The sequence below is a fragment of the Nannospalax galili genome, unplaced genomic scaffold (genome assembly GCF_000622305.1).
Source record: "Nannospalax galili isolate Female #2095 unplaced genomic scaffold, S.galili_v1.0 scaffold1791, whole genome shotgun sequence".
Classification (NCBI taxonomy): Eukaryota; Metazoa; Chordata; class Mammalia; order Rodentia; family Spalacidae; genus Nannospalax; species Nannospalax galili.
Genome location: NW_008329033.1, coordinates 142,258 through 165,328, shown reverse-complemented (window position 1 = coordinate 165,328; position 23,071 = coordinate 142,258). Strand labels below are relative to the sequence as shown.

At 39.4% G+C, this 23,071-nt stretch overlaps 1 protein-coding gene across 2 annotated transcripts in view; it reads right to left on the bottom strand.

The window, feature by feature from the left end:
* Positions 1-528: 528 nt before the first annotated feature.
* LOC103731712 (ATP-binding cassette sub-family G member 2) overlaps positions 529-23,071 on the bottom strand; it is a 70,114-nt gene continuing 47,571 nt past the window's right edge. For both annotated transcript variants that reach the window (XM_008830129.3, XM_017797325.2), the window contains 10 exons: positions 19,216-19,367; positions 16,822-16,926; positions 15,523-15,773; positions 11,722-11,804; positions 8,669-8,758; positions 7,320-7,444; positions 5,763-5,917; positions 3,164-3,253; positions 1,733-1,818; positions 529-954 (listed from right to left, as the gene is read on the bottom strand). In XM_008830129.3, the coding sequence (XP_008828351.1) occupies positions 807-954; positions 1,733-1,818; positions 3,164-3,253; positions 5,763-5,917; positions 7,320-7,444; positions 8,669-8,758; positions 11,722-11,804; positions 15,523-15,773; positions 16,822-16,926; positions 19,216-19,367 (1,285 nt within the window). In that variant the 3' untranslated portion in view covers positions 529-806. The remainder of the gene's footprint in view (positions 955-1,732; positions 1,819-3,163; positions 3,254-5,762; positions 5,918-7,319; positions 7,445-8,668; positions 8,759-11,721; positions 11,805-15,522; positions 15,774-16,821; positions 16,927-19,215; positions 19,368-23,071) is intronic.

The window sequence follows — 23,071 nt, the reverse complement described above, 5'->3', positions numbered from 1 at the left end:
AGAGGTCTTTGTCAGCAAAGGGATAAAATAGTCACAGACAATGCAAAAACAATTCTGTACAGTTAAGGACTGTATTAGGACCTATAGCCCCAGACAGAGCTCCCCACTGACATTAGTAACAATAATTCAGGTAATGTGTCTTATCATATGTCACCAAGTTACCGACTGCTTCGGGCATCTCAAGTGTTAGGAACCATAGAACTTTGCACCAGTCCTGCAGCTGACATCAGCAGTGGTTGTTAGCCTATCATCTCAGTGACAGCCTGAGCAACTGGAACACACATTGACAGCCACCATATCTGCCACCTGGACAGTTCTGTTCTGTAGCCCATTGAGTAAGTGTGGGGATAGTCAAAAGACATCTCACAAATGAGCTGTTGCTTTTCTATGATGCTATGAATGGAACTAAGCAAATAAGCCAGATTCAGAAAGACAAACGCCAGATTTCCTTCCATATGTGGAGCCTCCATTTTATACATATATAAGATTATTAATGTCAAAACCACCTCAAACAAAAGCACTGAAAAATAAGAACTTAAAACCTTCTATCAGAGTATCAAAGTGATCTTTCAAAAGTCCAAAAACATATATATGACCTGAAAAGCTGGACTGGCTGTGAAAAGGAAGGGAGGGAGTGGAGGAGAAAGGAAAAGATTTGGTCAGAGCATATTGCATACTTGAACGAAAATGTGTTTGTCCCATCACTGTGTAATGCATATATGCCAGTATAAAATTCTCAGTGGATGCTTAAAAAAAATCAATGAGTTTTTAATATGAGAGTAATTCAGAATAAACTGAAAATGAATTTAGGAATACTTTTTAAGAAAAAATAATTTTAGATAGGTAATTACAAGGAAGATACTCATCAAAACAGCCAAACCCACATGATTCTTCCACAAGTTCCAAGGTGAGGCATCAATACCCTGAAGGGCCAGGAATTCATCGCCAGTGCACCTGAAATTTAACACACAGGCACACAAAAGTAACTACATCACTAGCATCTGCCAAATTTTACTTAGTATAGTCAACATTCCTTTGTTAAAGGAGACCTAACTTAGACAAATCATTAGTAGTTAGCCCTTCCTGCACAATAGCTAACAGTAAGTCATTGCATGCTTAGAATTTTAGTAGTTGGTATGCTAAGCAACTTATACCCATTAGTTTATGTATCAAAATCAAACCATTAATAATTATGAGAAAGAGAATATTAAATTTTAAAACAAGATTTTTAAATTGTATTAAAAATGTGTGTCTATTTTAATAATTATGAAAAATGGAATTTCCTTCTCACTAGTATATGTGCTGCTTTCAGTAGAGGATACATTCTCTTATAGGGAATATTGTGAGTCAGTTTAAAGGCACAAAGTCTCCAATTTGGACTTCATGATGCTCCTGAAAGTAAATGAGAAGGACATGCCAGGACCTGAGGGCAGTGCCTGCCCTTTCAAACCCAAATGCTCTGAGAATTACAACTCAAAAGGTCAAAATGATCTTGCAAAAGGCCTAACTCATTTCTCCACACTGAATTCAAGTTTGACTATAGTAAAAGATAGACAGCAAGTTCCCCTGCGTTAGTGCACAATGACTCACTCACTTTACAGGTGAGACACTTAGTCTCAGGTTTGTTGACCTTTAAACCTTGAAAGGATCTGTACCAACTCCAAGCCCAACAACCTTTGACATTGCACAACAGTATCAGGTTAATCCACTAGGACACTGATCACAAACTTACATTACATAGTTGGGACAGACACTGCTTTCTTTTGTATTGAATCCTGGACAGTAGTTTTGTCCTAAAAATTCATTATACTGCAAAGCCTGTAACACAAAGGAAAGCAAGACAAGGTTTGAAAGTCAAAGTTCCTGAAGAATTATCACAATCATATCCCTAACACTAATCATTAATGGAATTTCTAAAACCAAAATTTCACCTTCAAAGTCTTTGTCCCAGCAAGAGAATTAAGTTATCTTTCCTGGCAATCAAGAGGTCTATGGTAGAGGTTCTGCTTTTCTTTGTTCAAGAAGGGGCTTCAATCAAGAGGTCTATGGTAGAGGTTCTGCTTTTCTTTGTTCAAGAAGGGGCTGTATCAAACCTCTGCCATCCAGGTCTCAGGTACCATTGAGGAAGAGAGGGCAGAAAGACTAAGAGCCAGAGGTGGCTGATAACTATAAGGAAACAGAGTTTTTCCAACAACTGGGAAGTTACTCATATGAACTTACAGCAGTAGTAACAACATGCACAAAACACATGCAAGCTCAAGCCAGACAAAAAACCCAGCATAGACATGGGGAAATGGGTAAGAAGCCCCAACCTTAGCAGAGAAACTGTTGACAGCTGGTCACTGCTGGATGAGGGAGAGCTGGTCTTTTTTAAGGGAGTGGTGCTAGATAGGCTGACCAGGCTTCAGTGGATGGAGCCACAAAGGACATTTGGGGACACTTGTCTTGAAAGGCCTTAACATATATGATAGAACATATGCAATATGATTGAGGAGTAGAAGAGGGGTGCAGATAGGGAGGGGGTCTAAATATGATCAAAACATATGAAATTCACAAAAATTTAACAAAATTTCCCAAAAGAAGGGGTTTGATTATCCCTGAGCTTCTTCCTTCCCTTTCCCTAACTCAAGCATGTAACCCATAAACACTAAAATTGAAATGATAACTGGTGCTCAACAAATACTGTTGGTTTATGGTAGTAGTCTCATAGCATCAATAGCACTTAAACTATGGGAGTTAGAAGTTCAGTTATTCTGTATTAGAACATAGCTTTCTTTGGAGAACATTAGCTTGCTATAGTCAATATGGCTATGAGTATTACATGGTCTTTATTTTGTTCCAATTTCCTGTTCAATATAAACCATGTATTCTAATTTCCCACCCTCTCATTTATTTCCTTCTTAAATGGAAGCACATTTTAAAATCAGTTAATCAGTCTTCCCATTTACTATGAGATCTCTCTCACACTTCATGTGTCTCAAACAATAGGGCGACTGGGGGAAAGTCTAAACATCTCTCTAACCTAGTGTAAGCCTGATAGGAAAATTTCGCTCATTGCTCCTGAAAAGAAATTCACAGCTTGCAGCTGGGGAAAAGATGTGGCTGGACTTTATACTTCCTATTCCAGCCTGAGAGCCCAGTCACAACGACAAGGATGGTTTACCATGAAGCCATAATGAGGGATGCTGAAGTACTGAAGCCACGAAAGTCTGGGCGCAGTTGTTTCAAAATAAAATGCTGTAGCCAAAAAGATCTACAGAACAAAAACAAAAATGCACAAATCAGAACGGGTCTGGAGATTTCATGGGCATTTTAGACAAAACCCCTCTTCAAGACTCCTACAACTTTCTAAACATTTCTTCTAGGACAAACTCTTGCTTGAAATGCTTTTCACTTAAATGCTAATCTTCCTCCTTTGCATGGGCATGTGTGCACAGCTGAGGCTGTTGCTGGTTTAAAAGGAAAGGGAATGTGCCTATAATCTATATTACATATACCACTGTGGAAGATCCTTAATTATCAAGACTATGTCCTAAACGTTCTCTATAACTGCACGTAGTGGAAGGTAAGTATAGTTCTACGTATCCATGAGAGATTGGTTCCATGACCACCTTCCCAACGCCTGTCTCTACACACACATAAATCTAGAGATGCTCAAATCGCTTATTTTTAAAGTGTCATAATTTCTAAATATGATCCAGGTATACCATGTATATATGAGGACTAGAGAGATAGTTCAGCAGTTAAGAGCATTGGCTGTTCTTGCAGAGAACCCAGGTTCAGTTCCCAGCACCCATATGGCAGCTAACAACCATCCATAACTCCAGTTCCAGGGGATCTGACTGAGACCCTTTTCTGGCCTTTGTGGGCATTGCACTCACCTGGTGCACTTACCTACATGCAGGCAAAACACTCATACACATAAAATAAAAATATAATATTAATGTTTTAAAACATAATTTATCTGAATATTGTATCAGTTGTAGATTGCTCAGGATACTTAATACACTACAAATGATATGCAAATAGTTTATACATATACTTTAGCAAACAGTGACGAGAAAAAGAAAACCTGCACCTATTCAGTTTTGTGAAATTTTGATTTGTAGTTGGTTGAACCTTTGGATGTGGAGCCATGAACATGGAGGGCAGACTCTCCTGACTGATCTTATTATACTACTGAAATATATTCACCCTAATAAACCAGGCAATATGGAAACACAGCTGCACAATCCTAAGCATCACATTCCTCTCTCTATGTCCATGCAACAATGATATTTATTTACAAGAAGGGTTTGCACGCTATATGCATGACTTAAGGAAAATTCTGGGGTCCAGAGGCAGGTGTAAGATAACCTCAAGTGTACAATGATAAACCACACAATGTGGTGAGGTATAGCAGAAAACAGCATCAGTAACTTCATTCAAAGCTATTCCAGAATAATACTGACTGCAATGGAGATGCCAGGAAATACTGCTCAAAATTAGCACGTTATAGTTCTGAGGTTCAAGTTAAATGTGTCCTAAGTTTTACCAGACTTTCTTAGATATTCAAAACAATGACAATGTTGCTGGAATGCATTCATATTTTTAGACCTGATCTGACCCAGTGCGTATCTGTATTATACAACAGCATCTCTACATAAAATACAGTTTTATTATTGGTTGTTGATGTTCTACATAGAAAGTTTTAAAATTTAATCAGTCAATACATCAAATAAATCAAAGCATATCGATTTATTGAACATTTACTTTAATAGGTGATAATATAAGAGTTCAAGGCACAGTCCATCAAGGTGAGGAAACCAAGGGGGCAGAGCTAGCCACAGAGTCCACAGTCAGAAGAACAAAGCAAGAATACACACAGTCTATTCAGCCCCCTTTCTATGCTCATGCAGTTCAGAATTCCAGTCACCAAAAACCTCCAACATCAATTAGGGTAATCAAGGCAGTAACCCATAGGCATGCCCAGAGGCTCATCACCCAGGTGTTTTTAGATCTGTGAAGTTGACAACACAAACCATCACACCCAGGATAGACTCCTCATGTCACACATTGTGACCCTTCTCATGAGCTCTCCTTTTCCCCTATAGAGTAGAGAATTCAAACAAAACATCTCTGCTATGGTTAAGTGATGGACCAGCAGTTCTCTAACACCAACATCAAAGGCAAGCAAGACAGCCTGATTTTTTTTTTTTTGCTTGTTGTTTTAATTTATTTGGATTTTACATGTATGAGTGTTTTGCCTGCATGTATAAGTGTACCTATGTCATGTAATGCCTACAGAGGCTAGAAGAGGGCATCAATCAGATCCCCCTGGAACCGGAGTTATAGATAATTGTTAGCTGCCATATGGGGGCTGGGAACCAAACATGAGTCCTCTGTAAGAGCAGTCGGTGCTCTTAACCACCCAGCCATCTCTCCAGTCCCTGGCCTGATGTTTTTGATGAAGGAATCCTTCAAAAAGAATTCACAATTCACCTTTTTTTTGAAATTTCTATTTATGAATTTTTCATAATATATTACCAAAAAGTATCTATGAAAAGCTGATTATTAAGGAAATGTTACCTGAGTTACAGTCATTATAACAGCAGCAAAAAAAGATATATAAGGGCTAGGAGGAAATTTGAGACCTTTCTATTCTATGTTTTAGCATACATCTTTTTGAAAGCATCAGAGTTCCATGTACAGAAACTTCAAAGCAGATTTTACAGGAAGGAACACAGGAAAATTGTTCTCAGACAAGCACAGTTCATACTCACCACCATGAATGCAATATAGATGTTCATGAGAAAGTGTGTCATGTAGTCCAGCCTCTGACTTATTGCTATAGCCAGAGCCATAGAACTGGCAGTGTATGTCACCATCATAATAGTAAAAAATACAATGAGGAAAGCTTCCAGCCCTGGTTTCAATCCTTAGAAAAAAGAAGGGACAAAACAGCAGTCAGGGTCACATTATAGTATTCTGAGAAACTAGTCTCATAACTTTACAAAGTCACTCACTATTTGGCTATTCTGAGTAATTCCATGTAAATTCCTCAGTTCCTAGGTTGAAGGCAACTCAGTGGGATAAGATTCTAGTCCTTCTCTGCTATATAAAATTTATCAATATCACATTCTTTTGGCCCAGCGTCTCCTCATCTTTCAGTGTGTTTGCTCTATGTCTTTAGTGAAAACACTGGGATCAGGACTACAGGACCTCACAGTGGTTGGGCACCTACGGGGTAAGAATAAATACCTCCATAGTCTACATCTCCCTAGACAAGTCACCACATGCCTCTGAGAGGGAGAGTGGGGCTATTTTCAAGTTTCATATACTATAAAGTATAACGAGCTAATGCTACGTTCATATAGTCTAAGAATTTGGGAATAGTTATAAGAGTAGACACTCTACATCTAATTCCTGTGACACACCACTTATTTGTAAAATGGATGCTTCAAGCATCTCTGTCTGTGGTTCTTATCTTATGGCATGTTATTTAAAAATAGGTAATTCTGATGTGAGTGTGTGTGTGAATGAAAATATGAAAATTCTGATGGAATAACCCTGGGGGTAAAGCCTGAGCATACTGCACAAATAATCAGTCTATGACATCAAACAAACATTCTTATTAAATCAATGTCACCATTTTTCTCTCATTGGAGAATTGGGGGCAGAACATATGTGTATATTGAATTTGAAATCTCTAGATTTTAGAGATTCTTCATACAGACATAGGTAGAGAGTTGGGTGTGGTGGCACACACCTTTAATCCCAGCATTTGGAAGGCAGAGGGAGGCAGATCTCTGTGAGACTGAGGCCAGTCTGGTCTCCAGAGAGAATTCCAGCTCAGCCGGGGCTTCAGGAAGACCCTGTCTCAAAAAGACTGCCCCCCCCCAAAGTTTGATTTGGTACAAATCTTGATAATACTGTCCTCACTGAACAGTTATTTTACAAAGCACACAGGGAGACATACTTCGCTCAACTGTGGTTCTGTTTGTAGTTTTAAGAACCAAAAACAGGAGCTGGAGAGATGGTTCAGTGGTTAAGAGAACTGGTTGCTCTTGCAGAGGTCCTGGGTTTGATTCCCAACACACAAATGGCAGCTAACAGCCACTTATAACTCCAGTTCCAGGGGACCTGATGCCCTCTTCTGACCTCCACAGGCATTACATGACATGGGTGCTCTTACAAACGTGCAGGCAGTTTGTAAAATACACATAAAATAAAAATAATAAAATATATTTTTTAAAAAGAACCAGAACATCATGGAGAGAGAAACTGGCTTCACCTTAATATCTAAAAGTAAAGATACATCTTTTTGTCTCATCACTTACCTAACATGAAATATAGTGTACAAGTAAATACGACACTTGGCAAGAACCTCCTGGGTAGTAAATCAGCTAAAAGTTTTCCAAAAAAATATGATGTCACTCCATAGTATCCACTGACATATTCATGTCTATAAAACAAGAATGCATGTCATACATCCCATAGTAGTTTGAAATCACAACTCAGGAGACATGATATGTACAGCACAGACTCCAGTTCCACCAGAGGTCCAAAAGCACAGCGCCCTCAGGCCCAAGGCTGAACCCCAAGTCCTTCCCCATCTCAGAAGCCAGCATCCCAGGGCTATCAGCCTCATGACACTCTCACTGTTTTCCCCGCTCATCACAGGAGTCTCTCCTATGTTGTCCACTCTGGCCATAGGACAGGCCCCAGGGGAACACAGCCTGATGTCTTCCCCTCTCCTCAATGACTGCTCCTCTGATGTAGCTCTCTGAAGAGCAGATCTTCAGGGGCTCATGTCAGTCTGTGATCATGGAGGCTTTTCTCCTCCCACTTCTCCTTATGAAGAAGGTGATGCTGTCATATTCCTGAAACCCCACTGCAGCTCCAAGTCACTGCCGACTTTATTTCTGCTGCTCTGACTTTAGAGAAATAAAGATACTGCTTCCTTCAACGATCACACTTTACAACCACACAGCAGGATCAGCTCCCACATCCTAATCCTCCCACTTCCTGACATCTTTCCCGTCATTCCAAGGTGTCTTCATTTCTTCCCTCTCTGATGATTCCTGTCCTTGGAATCTACATGTCGTAATTTTTCTATCACTAGAGACACAGCCCCAGCAGACCTGGAATTCACTCTGTAGACCGGACTGGCCTCAGTCTCACAGCTTTCTTAACTGTAAAGCTGTTCTCTGGTTCTCACTCCTCCAGATCCACTAAAGGCTGAACTTGCTCTCGTTTTTTTGTCCAATTTGCCTTCCCATCTGTAATTTTCCAGACTTAATGTTCACCAAGCCCTTCAAACTCTTCTTGTGAGTGTCACTATGGCCTGTAATTTGCTAAAAGCTAAAGGTATTTTTCATCTTCGTCATTGTTCTTTTCTCTGAAATTTGCTAAGAACACCCTAGTACTCAAATCCTCCTCCCTTCCCAGCAAGAAACATTTGCTCTCAATTCTTCACGCTGCCCGACTTTTTGCTTTTCCTCAACTGCAATGGGTACTTCCTAGACAATTTCAAAAGATCATGTTTGCCTTATAAATGCATATAATTTATACTTGTCAATGAAATAGACAAAGATATTTGTAGACCCCCACCCTCACCAGCACCAAGATGGAATCTAATTCTGGAAGCGATCAGTTGGAGGTCGCTTACAGAAATGAAACTACTCACATGAAAAGATTCTTCTCAAGGACAAAGAGCTCCCCAGCAGATACACTGCCAAAGCACTGGTAGACTGTCAGCACTAGGAGTATAGAGGCTCTGTCAAGACAAATAGGGACAAAGCACTGCAGTGATTTTAATGCTGATGCGTCAGTTTTCTACCTACAGAACTCTCTCCCTTACAATAACATGGTAATTTTTTTGTTGTTAGACACGGTCTCCCTGTAGCCCCAGAGGGCTTGGAATTCACTATGTAGACCAGGCTGGCTTCAATCTCAAAGATCCTCTTGCCTCTGCCTCCCAAGTGCTGGGATTAAAGGCATGCATCATCGTGCCCAGCAGATGATTAATTTTAAACATAACTTCTGTTTCAAACAAAGAGAAGTATGATGCCAGCTGGGATCTTCCTCATCTCTCTGTCCCCACAGTGGCCTGTGTCATTGCATATGGACACAATTTAAAAATCATTGTCTTAGATTCCTGTGAAGTACATTATTTTTTCACCCTAAAATTAACGTGTTGAATAAATAAGTGGCAATGGGGTGCTATTGGCACATAGATACACAGGGAGGTAAGGGATTAGTGCCTTTTCAAGAGGAAGAAATTAAAAACAGTCTGTTATGAGAGGGCACAGAGAGAAGTGGCATCTGTCAAACAGGAAGAGGTCTCTGGAGCCTGGCCCTTCTGAAATAAAACCTTGACCTCCAGACCCTACAATGGAGAGAAAATTCATTTCTATTTAAGCAAATGTGTACAGTAGCTAGTCATGGCAGCCCTATCAGACACACAGGTCATAAAACACTTCCAATTTCACTAAGAAAAATTCCAGTATCATTCCTAATGTATAAACAGAAAGCAGTAAGCAAATAAAGCTAAAATTATTTAAATATTCAATTGGCCAGTATGTTCTATAATGTGTATTGCAAGACAGTGGAGGATATCGTCACTCAAACCTTACTACATCTACCACAGATCCATTACCAAAGCTTTGACTTAGGACAACCAACTTCTGTATGATTCCAAAGTGCTCACAAAAGAAATCAATGTGATATTTATCTACGAAGAAAAATATTAATGTGGGAAAAAGAAGACTGTTGGTAATTACTTCAAAGGAAATAACTGAATGTGGAAAAGTAAATTACTTAGTTAATGTATACGCTGATAGAAATATGGGATATAGCAAAGATTCAGTTCAATTTATTGTTTCACATCTAATAATGATGTTTATAGTTCTGAAAAAGGACAGTGAAATGCCTTCTAAATCACAGAGGGATTATTTTATACTAAATATATTTCATTATTAAAAGGTTTAATGAAATCTTATTCTCTGCAAGGTGTTAACCCATAGCCATCACTACTATTTATCATATGATTTATTTTAATTTCAGAAAATATTTTATTTTTTAATTTTATGCATATGAGGGTATTGTCTGCATGTGTGTGTAAGTATACCCATGTCATGCAATGCCCATGGATGTGAGAAGAGGGTGTCAGATCCCCTAGAACTGGAGTTATGGATGGTTGTTAGCCACCATGTGGGTGCTGGGAATCAAACCCAGGTTCTCTGTAAGAACAGACAGTGCTCTTAACTGCTGAGTTATCTCTCCAGCCCTTATTTTAATTTTAAAAAATATTTTATTTATTTTTATTTTATATGTATGAGTGTTATGCCTGCATGTAGGTAAGAGCACCCATGTTGTGCAATGCCCGCTGAGGACAGAAGAGGCTGTCAGCTCCCCTGGAACTGGAGTTTGGGACAGTTGTTAGCTGCCATGTGGGTGCTGGGATTCAAACCCAGGTCTTCTGCAAGAACAGTCAGTGTTCTTAACCTCTGAGCCATCTCTCCAGCCCTTAATTTTTAACTAAACTGTAAATTGTAAATGAGAATCTTTAAACCAGTGAAATTATATTTCTATAGTTATGTGGCAAAAAGTAATTTTCATGGCAAAGAATTTTATGTGATGGCTAATCTTCCTCGCCAATGTAACTAGATTTAGAATCACCACAGAAACACACATCTGTGTGTGTCTATGAAAGTGTTTTCAGAAAAATTTAACAGAAGAGGGAAGACTCACCCGAAATGCAGGCAGCCATCACTATGGCTGTGGTCCAAAGAACTAATAAAAGGGAAAATTGGGGAAACCCCAGCACTCATCTTTCTGCTTCCTGGCTGAGCCAGGGATATGACCAGCTGCTGCACACCCACCCGCTATGGACTACGCCCTCAAACTGTGACCCAGATAAACCCTTCCCACCTCAAGTTGCTTTTCGTTTCGTTAAAAGTAACTGACACTAATTCAATGTGAAATAATTAAAGCTAATTAGGATAATATTCAAAGAAACATGTTATGGTGACAATACATGCATACACATAAAATAAAAATAGCAAATAATAAATAATGCAATTTCATGAAGATGCAGAGAAGCTGGAAGCCTTCGGTTTGTGCTGCTGCTAAGAATATGGAATGATGCAGCTGCTGTGGCAGACAGAATTAGCACTCATTAAAGAACTGGCACAACTACCATACAATCCAGCAGTTCGACTCCTGGGTATCCCAAGACATGGAACACAGGGTCTCAAATAGGCACCTGTGCTCTTGGAATTACAGCAGCCAAAAGGCAGAACTCATTCAAATTTTCACCAATGGATGAACAAACAAAACGTATATACATACAATGAGCTTCTATTCAGCCTTAAAAAACAAAGGCATTCTGATACACGCTACAAAATGGATGAACTTGAGCTCATCATGCTAAGAAAAATAAGTAAGCCACACACACACATACGCACACACACACACACACACACACACACACACACACACAAGCCCAGGTTTGGAGAGGTGACTCAGTAGTTAAGAACACTGGTTGCTCTTGCAGGTCCTGGGTTTGATTCCAAACACCCAAATGGCACCTAACAGCCATCCATAACTCCAGTTCCAGGAGATCCTACCCCACGATAAAATAGCAACATTTCTTCATAAACTCTCATTCTTAATGGATATAGATAAGTTTGGGCAAATAATGAAATCTTGTTGAAATTAAGATTCAAATTTACCTACCTATTATGCACTTCAGTGCAATCATTTTTCAGCCCAAGGAAAATGGCGCCTGCAAGGAGCCCCACTATAAACAGAGTAATTACCTTTCAAAAAAGAAAATTGAGAAGAGTTCCAATTACAGGTAGAAATTTTTGTATATCATTTATATTATAGTAATATATAATTTCTCCATTTTGACTTGACCAGAGTTCTAAATTGTGTACAGTATTCAACTAATATCTAAATTAAATGGAAAATAGAGGTATCTGCTGTTTAGGGGCAATGGAGCATCCCTAGAAAAACTAAGATTCCTCCCAGTGTTCCACCACACACAGCCAATGCAGGGCCCAGTTCAGTGCTGCACCCATGAATGATGCACAGGGTAGCAGAAAGTGTAGGCACCTGGGCAAGTTGTTTTGGCAACAAGCCCAAGTCCAAATGATCAAGAGTTTTCACCTGAATCAAACTCAGCTTTGTGACAATAAACATGAAATGTTTCATACAAGATTCAAGAGAAACCAGGATGACTTTTGCCATTAGAAATGAATAAAACTTCAGGGCTGAGGATGTAGTTGAGTAGTATGATTCTCATCAGTAAAATGAATAATCAACAAAATTTTAAAACAGACATACAAGTTTTGACAATAAAATGCTGCATGATAGGAGGCAGGAGAGAACTGGCCCCATCTACCCCCATCTACTCTACCCAACCCCCAGGTAGTCTGCCTGCACTGAAAAGCCTGTTGTCATCATTAGGAAAGCATTCAGCCAGCTTTCTAAAGGGCAACCAAGTGATTCTATTACCATCTCCTATGTCACCACTTCCCCGTGAACTTCAACCATTGAGCTACATGGTCAGCAAAGAACACCTGAGCTCCAATTCCTTGCCATCCTTACCTACTTTTACCTGATCAATCTATGTTGATGGCTACCAAGGAGACTGTCCTCCAGGATAATACATCGTTTAAAACTGCTTCATTTAACAAAGGCTTGAGTATTATATTGTCATATGATTTACTTCAGAAACCTCACTTTTATTCATGGGTTAGTTATAAAAACATAGAAAATAGTAATAGGAAGAAAACACAATATCACACCACATATGTTGGAAATTTCAAAGTTAAAAAAAAAATCAATACTCCAGTCAATCAGTGTTGGAGTATGGAGTAATTTGCAAAGGTTGTTTTGTTACAAAGCAATGTAGAAAAAGAACTACAGAATTATGATCTTGTCTGGGGAGCCTACAGCAAGGCAAGGATGACTCCCTCTCTTCCTTAAGTTGCTTCTGTCAGGAATTTTGGTAACACTGACCTAATATCTCATCATTATTATCATTAAGATATTAGCTACATGTTTCAAAGTTCTATAATAATTTTCAATCACTTTTCAAAAATATTAACAAAATGATGGATCCTATATTATGTCATGTTTTGAGAAGGGATTCTTATGTGATTACACAGTGCATGAAAAAAAAGAGAGAGAAAGCAAGCTAGTCATTGCTCTTGATGACTCTCCAGAACACGATAGTAAGATCCCATTGCCAAAGACAACCATACTAGAGTCATGGACATGGAGAAAGGAAGCTGGAACTAATCTGGAAGCTTCATCCTTCTTGGTTATTTCATAGTGCTGGGTGGTGCTATGCACAGTACCAGGGGAGAAAAGTAGTTATCTATCTTACCTAGCTGTGAAACCTGAGAGTTACAGTAATGAACAGCCTGGTAAGATATGCCCACTGGTGTAATAGTGGCACAAATGTTATGGGAGTAATGAACCACTTTATGACTGGATTTAAGGCCTGCTTCAAGTTTTGAATGAGGGATGTTCATAGCTTTGACTAAAAATTGAATACATATTCAAATATTTACTATACTAATATAAATGATGGCTCTCTTAGAGGTTGACGATAAAGAGTTCAGGTTGATTTGATCAAGAAAACCTTGTAATTTAAAGCTTGAACAATGTCTACCATCAAATAATTAGACTTTTTTTTAAGGTCTACCAAGTCTAATTTGTGTTTAACAGAGGACATAAAGAGGGAGGGTAGTGGTAAGGTGAGGATGGAGATGAGGGACCAGTCAGCATATGATCAAAATATATTGTCTGAAATTTTGAATCAATAAAGTTGATTGATTCATACAAAAATTGTATGAAATTCACAAAAATTCAATTTAAAATGTCAAAAAAGAATACATGCTTGGATTTTCCTTAATGACTCTCACTATACCATCACTTCATTCTATAAAAAAGAAGCCCTTGTCACATTGATACTACATTCACTGTAAGACCTGCCTCCTACAACCTCTAGACAAGTTTGCATCTTATATGTAACTACCAATAGTTCAAAACAAAGTCCACGTATAATGCATATATACAAGATTTACCAGTAAGAAGATATAAGACATTTCCAACTTGATATTAAAATCTTAGAGAAGTTAAAATAGAACAAGACTAAAAAGCCTAAACAAAGAGTGAACAGATGGGACCCAGTAGAGCCAGCTACTTTTTGTTAAGCTCATGAGCCAAGAATTATTTTACTGTTTTAATAGTTGGGGGTATAACAGAGACAAAAATAATTCTTAAAATCTTAAATTTATGTGAAATTGAAAACTCAGTGTCCATGAATATAGTTTTATTCGCACAGAGCAGTGTCATTTGCTTATATATTAACTATGACTGCTTCCACACAAAAATTATAGGGTTGACTGAATACTTGTGACAAAGCATGGCCTCTAAAATATCTAATATCTGGCCCTTTACCAGAAAGGGTTTGCTCCGTTCCACACTTACATCCCAGCATCTACAAAATCAAACAAGAAAGCTCAGGAAGTTAAAAATTCTCTCCTTATTCTAGAGACTGTACTTCTCTCAACAATGCTAAAATTTCTTTTGTGACTATGAGTCAATTTATGAAGCAATATATATGCAATCAATTCCTTATAAATAATGTACTAAGGAACTTGGAGTACTAGTATTTTGTGGACATAGAGAATAAGAATAACAGAAAAACCTTAAGGAGTAATAATCAACAATTACCACAGAGAAAAGAAGTGAACATTGTTTCAACTTAGGTGAGACAGAGTGAACAATAGTGACTAGCCTTTAGTCTGGTTACTGCATGTGTATAACCAGCCCACTCTTCAGAAGCTACTGCTCTCAAGCACTAAATATCCAAATAATGAATCCTCAGTTATAGGCAACAGAATTTTGCATATGGTCTCTTTCCTCAGATAAGGCACCTCTTCGGACGTATCTAGTGACACTCCAAGTGTAAACTAACCCTTTTATTCCTGCCTCCTGTCTCCTCCCTTCTCCACCTCTTTTCTGCTTAAACTTTTCACATGGTATTTCTTACCATCTGACATGCTATGAATAAATTTTTTAGTTATCAACTACTTTCTCTTATAAGATAATCAGCTCACAACAGAGATTTTTATTTTTACTCATTTTGTTCAATACTGTATTAGAATTCCCCAAATATAACATATGTTAAACTTGTGAATGAACACATGAGCCAAATTTGACAGCTCTGAAAAAAGCCCATATATACCTTTAAACTTTCTTGAAAAAGAAAATTCTACTCAAATTATTCATTACAGCTTCTCCATAACAACAAAAATTCTGACTTAGGTAGTGCATGAAACCATAAAAAGAACTGTGTATGTAAAAACTGTGTAATACTTGTTCAATTGACTCTTCCATACCTCAGATGACTGGGAGAAGGGTGGGTAGAAAGCAAACATATTCATGAAGTAGACTACATCCGAACTAAATTGTATCACGACTAATTCACAGAACAATTAAAATAATTGGTAAGATTACCTGAGTTATGGTGATCCTGGGATAACCCAGCAAGTTTTTGAATGCACGCCAGGCAATCCACCTGAGCTGATGCCAGAAGGAGGTGGCGCACAGTGTCCTCTTAAAGGCTGAACTCCTTTTCACCTTCTGTTCCCTTGGGAGTTGATCTAATTCATCCTTCGTGACTCTGAAGAAGGAGGATTTCGTATAAAGCTCAGCTAATGTTTCTGTGACTTGTTTATTTCTCATGAAAAATTCTTCATGACCATTGGCTATGGAATAAAAGTTGGTAAAGGTGAGAAACATTGCTAACAGACACTTGATTTAACCACTTTCTGTAATCCTGCTTTTGGGTGACACTTTTCTTACAAAGCTTGAGTGGAAAAATTCTTCTTTGTCATTGCTTCACCCATTAGAAAAACCACAGGTGACTAACCTAACTGCTGCTATAATCTTATGGATACGGCAAATGTATCAACATTTTCTTCTCTATTTAGGACCTAATTCTGAAAACAGACTTCTTTTACCAACCAGTTACAATTCTCAACATAAAAATATGGCTCTTACTTTCTAGTAGTGTAAACACACAAGGTGCCAAGTTTCTTCTTTAAAAAACAAAAACCAAAGAAACCAAAATTGAAACTATAGATGGGGCTGATACAGCTCAGTTGGTAGAGTGATAGCCCAGCATTCATGAAGCTCTGGGTTTAATTCTCAATGCCACATAAAACCAGGTGTGGTGGCATATGCCCGTAACCTTACAACTTGGGAGGTAGAGGCAGGCGGCTCAGAAATTCAAGGTATTTTCAGCTGCACAGTGAGTTCTTGGCCAGCCTGGACTATATTTCCAAAACAAAGAAGAAAGAAGATGAGAAGAAGAAGGAGAAGAAGGGGGAGGGGGGGAGGGAAGAGAAAAATCTAGAAAAAGACATATTTAATTAAAAAATTTATTTGCTATATATTTATTTTATGTCTATGAGTGGCTGCATGTGTGCAAGTGCACCTGTGTCGTGCAATGCCCATGGCATTATGGAGTAAGGATGGTTGTTAGCCACCATGTGGGTGCTAGGAATCGAACCCATGTCCTCTGCAAGAGCAGTCAGTACTCCTAACTGCTGAGCCATCTCTCCAGCCCGACATATTTAATTTTGAATAGAAACTGAGAGTACCCAGTACTCATGGACAACAGTCCATTGATCAGTATCAGAATACTGTACTTATGTGAATTCATGAAAAGTTATGACTTAGTAGGCAGCCAAACTACTCAAGTTCAGTCAAACCAATTAGACAAAAATCTGTGGTTCTTAGAGACTCTCCTACCTTCATGGTCCTCATTTTCTCTAATTAATGTCTCAGCAGAGATATCTCCATTAATGACATCCAGGAAGAAGTCTGCAGGGTTGTGGTGGTCCTCACAGTGATAACCTATGAAAGATGGCAACTCAAGAACACTTACTGATGTTCTTGCAAAGTAAAAGACACTTCCAGAGAGTGAAGGATGGGAGCCTAGGGAAGACAGGATCTGAAAACTTCTTCCCCATCGTCTGCAAAATTCCCTCCTCATTAATTTTTCTTTTCCTCTTACATATGCATTCATAATATTTCAAATATTCTCTATCTCCCAGAAAAAAACATTTGAAGTATATACTTTTAGATAGGTGAGAGCATCTTACATTAGAATATACATATCATAAATCATGAAACCCAAAGCAGCTATCAATATGCTCTGGCACTTATCAGTAATTCCAAAATCTAAATCTAAGTCTAAAAAAAACCAACAATATTAGATGCCTGGGTACTTTGTTCTCTGAGTTCACTAAGGAGCTCTGGAATAGCAGCGAACATATCAGCAATGGATACTTCACTTCTAACTTCAGACATCCAAGTTATCAACTGTCATGCCACTATAATTCCAAATGGAGAGCAAATTCTCAGAGCAGCCTTCCAGAGAGTGTGACAAGCACAGCACATCTGAGCTCTGACCTCAGCTTCACATGGACATGACCTAACATCTGACTCTTACTTTCACATCCTCTAGCCTCCTTGATTAACTTTTTTAAAAATTTATTTTATTTATTATTTTTATTTTATGTGTATGTGTGTATTGTCTGCATGTAGGTAAGTGAATCTGTGTCATACAATGCTGGCGGAGGACAGAAGAGGCTGTCGGATCCTCTGGAACTGAGTTATGGACATTGTTAGCTGCCATGTGGGTGCTGGGATTTGAACCTGGGTCTTCTGTAAGAACAGCCAGTGTTCTTAACTGCTGAGCCATTTCTCTAGCCCCAACCTTTAAAATATTTTATTTATTATTTTTATTTTGTGTGTATGAGGGTTTTGCCTGCATGTAAGTGCACCCATGTTATGCAATGCCTGTGGAGGTCAGAAGAGGGCATTAGATCCCTTGAACAGATGGTTACAGATGGTTGCTAGCTACCATGTTGGTGCTGGGAACCAAACCTGGGTCCTTTGCAAGAGCAACCAGTGCTTTCTGAATTGCTGAACCATCTCCACAGCTCCTGTTTGATTATTTTTAAATGACATAGATTGATAGGTAGTGAATATTTAAAACTATTTTTGGAGTCATGGAGACATATCTATAATCATATTCAAATATCTCATAAGATAAAGGCAACTTCATAAGGCATTTTTAAGTCACATAACTCAATATGAATTAGAATCAGGTAGTCCTGAAATGTGGTCCATTAAAGTCAGAACTACAACTAACAGTTCTATTGATTAACAAATAACTCACACACATTCAAGGCCTAAATCATCAACTTAATATTACTAGAACTTGAAGTACTATCTCTAACTATGATACCCTCCTTGCCCCCACATCAAGGCAGAATACATCACATGCCAGGGAAAACCTGAAAACCATGATCTGATACATGTGTAAAAAGACAAATGTACTGATGGGCCTTTCCTAAACTGTTCAGCTGACAGACTAACTAGCCATGAGTCCAATACAGGAATTACTGAACTTTCTGGGAAAAGTCATCATAACTGGGAAGCAAAAAATACAAAAGCCCAGTAAATAGTGTCTGTCTCTGTTTCTCCCCATCCCTGTCTTTCTCTTTCTCCCAGCAAAGGAAAGAGATATAAACACAAGCAAATGCTGTAAAATAAAATTTCAGGCTTCAAGTGGACCAAAGGTGTTTTAGAGAGGTGGAACCCAAAGTATATCTACAAAAAGGTCAAACTACAGTCCTGCTGACCCCTCTGTTCTCTTCCAGGATCCTGTGAATTGAAGGAGCTACTGCAAGACTGTGTCCCAAGTGGCCAGCCTGGTTGCTTCAAGGGGTGAGGCCTGCTGCAGAGAATTGACTACAGAGAGTTAGCCACGGAGGGAGGGGCTTTTGGGGCACCATCTTGGAACAAAAGTGGCGGCCTGAAAAATAGCCCCTGTGTCTTGCCCGTGTGGATGCAAGAGGGGGCATTTACTGACCTGGTGCGAGACTGTGGGCCCACGATGTGTGGGTGAAAGCTAACAGAGATTGTGGGTGGGTATGGGAACAATCTGGAAAGGCAGCTGAGCCTCGCAGAGCTGGGTGCTGGGTATTGGGTGTTTGTTTCTTTGTAAGTCTTTCTCTCCCCCTCCAAAGATATAAACTATGAAAAATTCAGATAAAGATGTGCTATGTGGTTTGCCTACCTGTGCCAGGAGCAAGGGACCCTAAGAGAACTCGGGCGACATGGAGTCAAGCATACCTGCTGATTTAAAGTACCCCTCAGCATCCTTTGCAGGCCCATGAAACATGAGTTTTCCAGAGGCAAGTAAGGTGAGGCTAGTGAACCACTTGAAGATGGAATATGGAGGCTGATGAATGGAGAAGATGATTGTTCGATTCTTTTCGGATATCCTAAATTAAAAGAGCAAAAGTAATAAGTAATTAGCTTCTGAACCTTGAACTGAGAACATCCATTATTCTTGCCTTAGGCTAATTGTTTCCAGCTCAACTTTATTTTTTCTTATAGACTGTGTCATTTTATATATTGGGTAGTTAGGGAACATAAATTCAATGCTTTTATAAACAACACTATAGCTGGGGGTGGGGAGATAGCTTAGTCAGTAAAATTTTTGCCCTGTAAGCATGAGGACATGACAGACTTGACTTCAATTTCCAGCATCTGTGTTAAAAAACAAAAACAAAAAACAAAATCCCAGGCAGAATATATGAAATCCCTGTGACATAGAATCAGGTAGATCCCAGAAGCTTGCTGGCCAGGCTGCCTACTTGGTGAGCTCCAGGCCAGTATGAAAATGTATCTGATAAATACAAGCTGGATTGCTTCTAAGGAATAACACCTAAGGTTGACTTGTAGCCTACACACCTACATATACATACCTACATACACACACACTCACCCTCACACATAAACACAAGCAAAAAAGCACCAGTAGGGGCTTCCTTTAAGATGGTGAATTAGTGATCTAGAATTCATGAGAATGGTTATTGATATGCTGCTTACTGAATAGCTTTCCCAGATAATTGAATTAAAATCTCAGAGCAGGCCCAGGGGAATCTATATTTTTAATAAGTACCTCAGATAATATGTTCATTCAGATTGAAGGATTATTTAAAGCAATGATCATATGTCCAATACTCATTGATCAAATATTTAAGTCTTTGGCCATTTAAGAAATGTTTTTCATTTTTATGCCATGATAAACAATTAACATTACTAAGTGTTTATTATGCCTTTGGTAAATGCTTTAGTGATAGCTTTAGTTCTATTTCTCAATACTGTTATAAATCATTTCCAATATTATTATTTCCTTCTTTTGTAGGTAAATATTGAATATTCCAAGCAACTACCTAAGGGATCACACCGTAAAAGATGAGCTGGGGTTTGGTCTGTGGTTTGATTTCAAGACAGAAACTGTAAGTAACCTGTGTACCTTGCTTAATTACAGATAGAAAAAAACAAAGGCAAAAAGTATGATTCAAAATTGTTCTTCAAAATATTTTATAGCATCAGAAGATGGCAGATGACACCCTGGTGAGGTCTGCAGAGTCTCCAGTGAATAAACTGGGGAAAGCTAGATCACAGCTCTGAGAAGAGGTGAACGATGCCCAAATAGTTCTACCTTAAATAGCAAAATAAATTAGGGAACTTCACAAAACAGGAGAGAAAGCTCAGGGTGCATGTTCCCCAGGGGCTCTGGCTCCTCCAAGGAGTGGTGCCTGCTGCAGAGAACGGACTGAGCAGACTGAGCCCTGGAAGGAGGGGCTTGTGGCGCCATCTTGGGACCGAAGCTGGGAGCCGTGAGTAAGGCCTGGGGAACGTGTAGCAAGCTAGGTGGTACTCAAGGACAGAATGGACCTAAGGCAAGACCACTGGTCCAGGAGGCATGAGCGAATGCTAGAGGTGACTATGGGCAGGCCGCAGGAGGGATGTGGTATGATGGGTTCTGAGCTACCGGCGGAGAGCAGGGCTGTCCCGAGCTGAGCTGCATGGGGCTAGGCACTGGGTGCTCATTCCTTTGTAAGTTACTCCCCCCCACTGATAATAATAAATGCACATAAAGATATGCTATATGGTTTGCCTGCTAGCACAAGAGACCCAGAGAGAACTCTGGTGACAGTGCATCTAAATGGATTGGCTCAATTTGGGAAGCTCTGCATTCCCAGTAAGAGGGAACACCAGTAGTAGATGGTGGGAGTCAAAGATGTTCAAGAAATCACTACTGTACCTTCAGTGATGGACATGATAAAGAACAGAAAAAGAGAGTGAGCCCAGTGCAGAAACAACAATGGAAGAAGGTAACGCTGGTAAAACCCTCTCTTCTTGGAGCTGAGCACTTGGCATGGTACTCAACAGAGCAGAATCAGCATTTCAAAAAGATCCCTGTTACACAGGGGGCTATGCATCCCAAGACCTATGAACCACACTTTTGGGAAACTCAAAGCAGGTATCACCGGAAAATATGCTGAAATCCGGGAAACAGAATAATGCCAGAGTGCAGGGAGGAAACCTTAAATCAGGACTTCAGCATCCAGCTAGAAGGGACTGTGGTCTGAGCTGAGGCCTGCTGGGGAACTTTAACATAGGCTCTAAGCAGTGTATAACATCAGGGTGAAAAACTGCCCAGAGTGGAGCAAGCATTTGAAACAAGACTCCTGGAGTACTGCACAGAAGTGAAACTGGCATCTGATCCTCCACCCATGAAGCCCACCTCCCTGATATACCTGTAATTCGATATCCCAAAGAGCCTGGCAGGAAGAACTGGATGCTCAGAGGTATGACCAGCATCTGAGACCCAACAGTGCAAAGGAACTCCCAGGTATGAGATAGGCTCCTGGAAGTCAGAGAAAGATCTCATAAAGAGACTGCAGACTGAATCTGGCCATTAGGCCAGGCAGCATTCCCACACTACATCCCCATGCAGCTCTCTGCCCTCCACATCTACGCTACCTTTATTTAACACCCAGTGTCATTTTTCAGTCCAGCTCAACTCAGCCCTGTTCTTGTCTGATATCTCTCCTTCTTTTTCTCATTACTCTTTCATTTTCTTCTCCCAAAGAATATAAGCTGGCCTGGTTTGTACAGTCTCTGTGGCTCAGCCTCCTGCGGGATGGTACTGTTCTACATTATCTGATAGCATATCTTTACCACTTTTTATTCAGGCTATCTTTAGCCAAAGCTGCCTCATTTCCCTAAACCCCTTTTGTTTCTACACCTCATTGCTAGTCTTTCTTTGTCCTTCCAATGCATATCAACAATAGTACAAACAGTACCATCAGCTCCCGTTTAATGTCTAGTATTATTGGCTCTTAAAGGATGATTGTTTTTAGTTGACTATTAGTCTGTTTTCATAGTGGGCCTATCCCCTGGTTGCAGTTGTGGTTTGAATATGGATTATGCTCCATAGGCTCAGGTGTCTGAACACTTGGTCCCCTCAACACCCTTCGCTGATGTTGCTGTTTGGAAAGGTGGTGGAGTCTGTAGGAAGTGAAGTCTCATTGAAGGGAGTAGGTCACTGTGGGTGGGCCTTGAGGTCCCGCTTCTTGTTCACTCTTCCTTCCTGACTATGGAGGTTATATGACCAGTCAGACTCCTGCTCCTGACGCCATGTCCTCCTTGCCATGATTGATTGTACCTCCTCCAGCTGTAAGCCAGAATACCTCTTCTAGCCTTACATTGATTCTTTTCAGGTTATCTTGTCACAGCAACGAGAAAAACAACTGATAAAATAGTGATTGTTGGTGCAGACACTATTCTTTTTTAGAGGTACAGGGAAGCAAGCCTGGTGCACTAACACTCGTCTAACAAACAAAAATGATATATCAATCCTTCTACAACATAGACTCTCTTGAGTAGTATAAACACGTCCACTGAAAGAATAAAGGTGACTTAAATTTAAAAAAGAACTATATGTGGTTTGTAAGGATCTTGTTGAGAATTTTTGCACCTATGTTCATTAAGGATATGGGTCTATAGTTTTCTTTTTTGGTTGTATCTTTACCTGGCTTTGGTATGAGAGTGATACTGGTTTCATAGAAGGAATTTTGGAGTTCTCCCTCCATTTCTATCTTTTTGAATAATTTGAGCAGTATTGGTT